The sequence below is a fragment of the Hydra vulgaris genome, chromosome 11 (assembly GCF_038396675.1).
Source record: "Hydra vulgaris chromosome 11, alternate assembly HydraT2T_AEP".
NCBI lineage: Eukaryota > Metazoa > Cnidaria > Hydrozoa > Anthoathecata > Hydridae > Hydra > Hydra vulgaris.
The window spans coordinates 25,127,501-25,136,424 of record NC_088930.1 but is presented as its reverse complement, the minus strand read 5'-3'; the positions used below and the strand labels follow the sequence as shown (position 1 = coordinate 25,136,424).

Here is an 8,924-nt window from a genome sequence, read left to right as displayed (position 1 = left end):
TTTTATACTCACTTGCTTCTTAATTATTTCATCATTAAAAAAAAAGATGGGGGAACTTAAGCATATTTAATTCTTGTGTTTTTTTCATCAAAAAAGTATAACTTGTACAAAGTATAACTTGTTTTCTTAACATTTGGTAATTTGTTTGCCATAAACCAAATATTTGTTTTATCTAATTCAATACTCACATCCTTATACAGGTTTTTTAATATCATTATTGGAAAGAAATAGATTTGTATCGTCAGCAAATTTCAGTTTCAACAATGCGTTTCAAAAGTCATTAATATAAAATAAGAATAGGAGTAAATCAGGGATTGATCCTTGAGGAACCCCAAAATGATGTTTAACACTCCGGATTGTACATTATGCTTTGATTATTGCATTTCTAAATTGGGATTATTTTAGCTCATTTAAGATCATCCGGGGAAATACCGTATTAATAAAAACTTTTTCAAAAAAACGAAAAAATGAAGTGGTCTTCTTCAGCAACCTTAAATGATGTTCTTCAAAAATATCTAATGATGTTTTTTAACAAAATCTAGTGGTCTTCTTCAACAACATCTAATGATGTTCTTTAAAAAAACCTAGTAGTTTTCTTCAATAAAAATAGTAATGTTCTACGGAGAAAGAAAAAAAAAAATCTAGAGCAAAATAAATGACGTTTTTTATTTTCTGAATAATGTCTAATGATGCATGTTGAATTTTGTTTTTAAAATTCCATGAAGCCTAATGATTCGCTATTTATTTGAAAGAATCTTAATTAAAGTTGTTTTTAGAATTAACAAATTCTTTGAAAAAGTTTGCACGATACTTGTTTTGTAATAAATTCATTTTTGTATTTTGATGAGTAAAACGTTTTTTATCAGGATTCAGATAACTCTTTTTTGTTTCTCTACTTTTCATTGCAAACCTTGTTTAATTATTCAATCAATTATAATTGCCTTTTTAATAATTCATAGTTTTAAAAAGTTGATATCAAAGCTAGCTTTTTTTTTGTGCTTTTCTATAAAAAGCACACACAAAAAAAAAGATTTTCAGATTTCATTTGTAATGCTTTAGTAGGAGGAGATTTTTTCCATTCTTCTTATGTTAAAAGAAAATAAAACAAATAACCACAATTTTTTTTAAAGTTTAAAAAAATGCATGATTAAAGAATAATAATAAAAAAAATAGCATCAGAAAGTTACCAATGACACACTTTGTATCTAATAAACAATAATCTTAATTGTCATGAGTGTTACTCGGAACACATTTAAGGTTTTTTTTGTTTTATATGAGAAATAACTTAAATATTTATGTGTTTTTACAACATATATATATATATATATATATATATATATATATATATATATATATATATATATATATATATATATATATATAATATATATATATATATATATATATATATATATATATATATATATATAGACACACACACACAATATATACTTATAAAGTTTTTAACTGTTACCTCTTCAATTTTTAAAAGGACTCAATTAGAAAGATTTCAATCCGAAGCTCAGTGCGATTGAAAGAAACTCTAGATGAAATTTCATTTCGTACTCGGAGTTCTAAAAAAAAAGAACAACAAAAGTACAGAATTGTTGACCCACGAGCAGGGCAAATTGATGGCATTTCTTTTGAAGTAATAGGGAAGCAAGGAACATATTTACGCGTAAAAGATAATTTACTTATTCCAGATAATGATACCGCTGACCCATATTTTAGTAAGTTTTCATAAAATCATTAAAGCTTCTTATATTCATTTGGTGATTTATTGATTTAACGAGGCGGCTACACGCCGTAAACATATTATTTATTTAAAAAGCATAATATATACCGATAAAAGATTCACACTTTTTGAAGTCATAATAATGGTGTGCATAGTACACCATGTACAGCTGTAACCAATATTTTGAAACTGTTTCAGCAACGTCTAAAAAACAAAAGAGGGTTAACTTTATATATATATATATATATATATATATATATATATATATATATATATATATATATATATATATATATATATATATATGTGTGTGTATATATATATATATATATATTTATATATATATATATATATATATATATATATATATATATATATATATATATATATATATATATAAATATATGTAAAGTATCAGTTTTAATTTGTCCGAAGGAAAACTACGCTTGCTCACGTGCTTATTTTTCCCTTCCCCAACCCTTTTCCGTTGAAAAACGGATGAATGGAAACCCACCTTTATGTCTTCGATTCACTTAATTATATCATTATAATATATTGTATCGTATCTTAATTATCATTTTATTTTTATTATTATATTTATTTAAAATATCATGCTATATTTTTCTATACAATGTTCCTTTATCCAAAGATATTGTTGGCTAAGCATATGAACAGCCACAAACAGTCATTGAGACTAATCCAAAGTTGCATCCGTTATTGACCAATACTTTTGCGTACCGTAGTACTATTCATGCGCTGAGTTTTTCGGGTATTTCTTTCAAAAAAAAAATTTTTAACATTAGTGCAACCGTGGCGCAGTGGTTAGAGCACTTGCTTTGAAAGCAGGAGATCAAGGTTCAAAACAAGCTCTGGACATATTTTTCCGTTACGGTAAGAAAGGAGGCGTGAACTTACTGGTTAAATGCACTTCTTCAGTCCTCTGTGACAAGACCGTTTGGTCTTCTTGGGGCACCTAAATAACAAAAATTGAAAAAAAAATTTAAAAAAATGATGTACAAATTTCTTAATTATAAAATAAATTAAACGGCATTTTTTTCTACTCTTGACACCCCCATAATAAATTACCTCCCGTGGCGTTAAAAATTTCCCGGGGAGTTAATATATTTCGAAATAGATTATCTCCTCTTGAGATAAATTAACCCCTGTCGGCGAAACAAATTAAATCCCCATAATATTTTAACTCCCTTGGAACAACAACTTTAACGAATTACAAAAAAAGTACTTCAACTTGATGTTTTTCTGTTTGTTTTTAAATCTGTCAATTTGCTATTGATATGGATATATTACCTGTAGCACTATATATATTTTAAGCATTCTTAAATATTTATAGATTCGATATATATGTATATGTATATGTATACACATATATATCGAATACTACTATCTATCTTCTATCTTACTGCTCTGTTCGTTTAAAATCATTGAGCACTCTATTTTATAGAATACATTTAAAATTATTGTTATATACATATATATATATATATATATATATATATATATATATAATATATATATATATATATATATATATATATATATATATATGTATATACATATATATCAAATACTACTATCTATCTTCTATCTTATTACTCTGTTCGTTTAAGATCATTGAGCACTCTATTTTATAGAATACATTTAAAATTTTATATATATATATATATATATATATATATATATATATATATATATATATATATATATATTGTTGTTGTTGAGAGCTCTTGATCGTTGTAGAGTGCTCAATATTTAAGAATATATACATCTACAAAATACAAATACAACTAGAAAGGATTGTCTTAGTTTCAGAGAATTATCTCAAGAAGTGCATTACAAAGATTAAATAAAAGATATACACTATGTAAGTCCAGATTATAATGATGCATAGCAGTGAAACATATGCAATAAAGGTGATGTCCATCTAATGTGTCGACTATTTGGAAAGAATTGAAAAGACAACAATCAGATGGATGTGCGATGTAACTCTAAAATCAAGTAAAGAAGTGATGATATTATATAGAGATTATTTATAATGAGTGTATCTGAGAGGGTGCATCAAGGAAGATTAAGGTGGTTTAAAGATGCAGATGATCATGTATTAGCGTCCAGAGTTAAGAGTTTGAGGCAAAAAAATTTAAAGTAGAAGCTGGAAACTTGGTGTATTACAGGCGACATGAAAAAGCTACAGTTAAGCAAAGAAAATGCTTATGATCTTATACATTAGAGAATTATTAAATATTAATAAACGCATTAACAGCGTTTTGATATTTCTATATGTGAATCTGCAATATAATATTATATGCATATATATGTATATATATATATAATATATATATATATATATATATATATATATATATATATATATATATATATATATATATATATATATATATATATATATATTTATAAATTATGTTAGTGGGCAATTTCACTGTTACTTACGGGACATTTTGATTTTTGTAAAGTCAAACTTTTAGATATATATTTTTTGTTTTAACAGATAAGATGTTTATATATTGATTAAATGTTTATATATGAATCATGTCAAAATTATTTATTTGTTTTCCTGTATATTGAAACTTTTTTCAATTATTATAAGTTTAGGAATTATAGTTGATTATATGCTGTGTTACTTACGGGACGCAAATAAATATTGCATTTAACCTGTTGTTTTCAGAATATTTCAAGCCAAATATTTAACCTACATAAACTGGCTACTTAAATTAAATTAAGTAGTTATTATTCTGCATAGAATTATTCAAAAGATTGTTTTAGCTTGTTGTGGACTTGAAGTATAAATGACAATAAAAGAACTAATAATTTTAACCTTTTTATTAACTAAAACAATAAAAAGAAATCTTAATATAACAACAATAATAATGTTCAATTTCATCACATTCTCCCCGACATCTTTAAGTTTTAAGTAGTCAATTGTTCAAAGATCTAACTGATTTGAAGCCGTGCATTTTCAAGTTGGTCGTCTTGGTAAAATACCATTTTCAACCTTATTGGACATGACAGGTCGAGACTCACTTGATGTCGTAAAAAGATCCAATGACACAGTCTCATCTGATGTTTGTAACTGGTGTGCAGTTTCATCCTGTTCTTATAACAGGTGTACAGTAGATTTTTTTGATGAGCTTAGATTCGCTGTTTCCAAGTTAACTGTAGGTGAGTCTTAAGTTTGTACCTGCTGTGCAGTAGATTTTGTAACAAGAATGCAGTCGATTGTTCTGATGACCTTAGATCTGGTGTTTCCAAGTTAACTGTAGGTGAGTCTTAAGTTTCAAACTGGTGTGTAGTCTCATCTGGTTCTTGTAACAGGTGTGCAGTAGATTCGACAGTTGCTTATAACAGATTTCACAACATTTACTGAGAATGGTATGCTGCGAGAAGCAATCATTCTGGTAACAAATTGTGTAAAGACAGTAGAGTAGACAAGCTCATTGCTGAAGAGTACATACAACTAAAAGTATCAGGTGTAATATTGTCTATTCCTTTTTGGAAAACAATGTCAATGCTGTAACAAGAAAGCTTAAGACGCCGTTGATATATTTTATCATTCTTGGTTTTACTTGTACTATTCTTATTAAACATAAATAATACAGATTGTTGATCAGTTAAAAGTTTGAAGTCCTTCCCAGTTAGTAGATGGCACTAATACGAACAGACTCTATAACATCACATGCCTCTTTTTCAATAGGTGCATTTTTTAGCTTGGATCGATATAACAATTGCAAAAAAAAGCACTTAGTCTGCGATTTTGATTAAGAAGTCCTGCGATAGCTGTATCAGATGCATGGATTTCTAATGGTAATAAACCCACTGAGTTCATTTAAGTAACTATTTATTGCGGTTTCTATGTATTGTAATAGAAGTGCATGACGATGTTGTTGATACACAAAATATTAAAATAAAAAAGTAATTACTACTTTTTGCAAAATTTATGTTAGTATTTAAAACCTACGATAAGTGTCGACTCACGGTAGGTGTGGAAACGACCCTATATTTAATGAATGTTAATTTTATCTTCTATTATTATTGCTTTTTTAAATTACTGTAATTATAAAACTATTATTACTTTTATTTTATACTGTCTTTTTTAATTCTACTACTAATATTACTATTATCATTAGTTTACCTTTGTTTTATAAATCTTATTAATATTATTTATAATGGTAGTGATAGTGATTCAATTCTAGTAATAGTTTTATAGTTATTGTCCTAATTTTGCAATTGTTATGTTTATTTTAATAATTTCTGTCGTAGTTATAAACTTTACTATAATTATATTTATCATAGTTTTTATCATTAGTTATAATTTTTAATAAAGTTATCATGGTATAGTTACTATTTGTAATGTTTTTTTATTCACATTATTATTAATTTTATTATTATTTTTATTATATTATTATTGCAATTATAAATACTATCTTTATTTATTAGTGTTTTATTTTCATTTTTTACTTTATTTTTTTTTTTTCCTCTTTTTTTATTTTAAATTTCTATGTTATCTTTATAATTTTTGTTTGTTTGTTTTTTTAGGTGTCACTCCATGGACTAGTTTTTAACTATATGAGTGACACCTAACCTTATTTATGTGAGTTTAAAATATCATTGTAAATTTTCATATTTGATGGTTAAATAAATGGATTATATACATATACATATATATATATATATATATATATATATATATATATATATATATATATATATATATATATATATATATATATATATATATATATATATATATATATATATATTATATATATATATATATATGTATATATATATATATATATATATATGTATATATATATAGATAGCTATAACTAGTTAGCTATATAATCTCAAACATTATTATTAGCAAAAGAGAAAGGTTTACTGATGTTCGTGCAATATTATTTTTTGATCTCCTTTTTATTATCACAACAATTTACAAGCTTGTCAAAAATGAACAATTACAAAATAATTTTATTCAACGCTAACTGAAGGTTTTTATCTAAAAAATACATTAAAATAAACTACATACGCAATTTTGTAGAACTTATTATAAGCTAAATAATTTAAAACGCGTATTAAAAGGGGTTAATTTATTACGATGGGGGTTAGAAATATTTAGGCTCCCGGTCCCGGTTAACCATTTCGCCATATTTTAAAACAATTTAACTCCCGGGGTTAATTTATTTCGAAATAGATTAAACGGAGAGTTAAAATGTTTTAACCGGGGTTAACTTTTCGGGGAGTTACTTCATTTCATGTCACCGGCTCTGAATGTTATCAAGAATAACGAAAAACTTTGTCATTCGTTTAATCGCATAAAATTAACTTTTAGTTAAAGAGTGATTTAAAAACATAAATAGACATTTAGATGCACTTTTATTTACATTTATATTTAAGATACATTTATAATGACCTCTTTTAATTTTCTTAAATAGTACTGTTTCGAAGGCAAGTTGAGAGTAGTACGTAACTACGCCTGTACAGATATTGTGGATTATCTTTAAGTTTAATGGACTTTGCTTTGAATTATCTTTTTTGTTTAATGGACGTGTGTGTGTGTGTGTGTGTGTGTGTGTGTGTGTGTGTGTGTGTGTGTGTGTGTGTGTGTGTGTGTGTGTGTGTGTGTGTGTGTGTGTGTGTGTGTGTGTGTGTGTGTGTGTGTGTGTGTATAGTGAAGAAAAAAAAAGTATATTACAGAAAAACTTTGTAAATACAATTTTATGTGTTTTAGAAAAGTAAAGTCCCATATGGTTTTTAAATTTTTTTTAAATTAATTTTTTTCAAAATAAAATAAAATATAGAATTTGCTCTATGAACTTCCGTGAAGTGTTCCATTCAATTTAGATTGACTGAAATATAAAGTCAATTAAGCATATATACTTCAAAACTAAATATATAAGTTAGTGTTTGAACAATCAAAGTATTATTTTGATCACGCTCACAATAAGTTTGATTTTCTAGTTCGCTTTTTTTTTCTTCTTTATAGACAAAGATACAACCTTTGTACCTCTTCGAAATATGTGGTTTAAAAATTTTTTTTCATTCGAATCTGCAAGCAAACCGTCCCATTTTATTCGAGCAGTGGAAAACGAGATTATGATTGATAAATACGATGGTACAACGAATTTTAAAGAAGAAGCCAGTTTTCTACTGAACCGGAAACCATGCGCAAGTATAAACCCGCCTACATAAGATTTATCCCTATTAGTTATATAGCTTTTATTCTTCTTACCATATACCAAACGCTATTTTGGGTATTTTTGATAAATTTATGTTTCAACATTTTTTAGCCTGTCTTCAAGTTGGTGTTCATGCTTGGGCTAAACTCCAAACCGGCGAGTATTGTTTAGGTAAGGTAAATTCAATGGACGAGGAAAAAATTTACATTACTTTTGCTAACGGTAAAAGTGAAGTTTATTATAAGTCGGAGGCATCTGGACTTCTCATACCCGATTTAGTACCAAATGCTTCCGAAATAAAAATTGGGACAAGAGTAATAGCGCAATGGATGCACCGAAATACATTATATCCTGGTGTTGTTTCTGGAATGAGACGCGGAGACAGCTACGATGTACTTTTTGATGACGGCGATACCGGCCGAGGAAAATCCATTCAAATTAGAATAATGCGAGGTTATTGTTTTTCAGGTAGGCTTTTCTGGTATGCTTTTAAATGTTAAAAACTTTGTTATAAAAGTTATTTAATTAGTAGAGTAAGCGGGTCGAATCAAATAGTTTTTAGCTGCAACCCTTTTTTTTTTTACGGAAAAAAGACTTTTAGTTCTAATTTTTTTTTTTTTATTGTAGAGAACTTTGAGGTGTATTTAAATAAAAAAAACTAAAAAAAATTTAAAAAGTTTTTTAAGAAACTTTATCTAAAAATAAACTTTACTTCAATTAAATTTCATTCTACCCTTACATTTAGAAAGGATAAAATATAAAAACGCAAACAATGATAAAAATTAAGAAAACAACCAACTAATTAAGAAAATATTTTTGTGATGGTGTTGAGTCGCTGTTGTTGATTGATTTATCTGTTGCTCATCATCATCATCATCATCATCATCAAGTCAAACATACTCTTTCCTAACTTGCTTTGCTGCTTTTTTGCTGTCAGCGTCGTTCAAATATTTCATATTTCATATTTATGAGAAAAT

The 8,924-nt window shown here is 26.5% G+C and overlaps 1 protein-coding gene across 1 annotated transcript in view; it reads left to right on the top strand.

Annotated features, from left to right (window-relative positions):
- Positions 1-1,022: 1,022 nt before the first annotated feature.
- LOC105849873 (uncharacterized) overlaps positions 1,023-8,924 on the top strand; it is an 11,750-nt gene continuing 3,848 nt past the window's right edge. The window contains exons 1-4 of the mRNA XM_065810563.1: positions 1,023-1,257; positions 1,493-1,730; positions 7,755-7,940; positions 8,059-8,415. Of these exons, the coding sequence (XP_065666635.1) occupies positions 1,231-1,257; positions 1,493-1,730; positions 7,755-7,940; positions 8,059-8,415 (808 nt within the window). The 5' untranslated portion in view covers positions 1,023-1,230. The remainder of the gene's footprint in view (positions 1,258-1,492; positions 1,731-7,754; positions 7,941-8,058; positions 8,416-8,924) is intronic.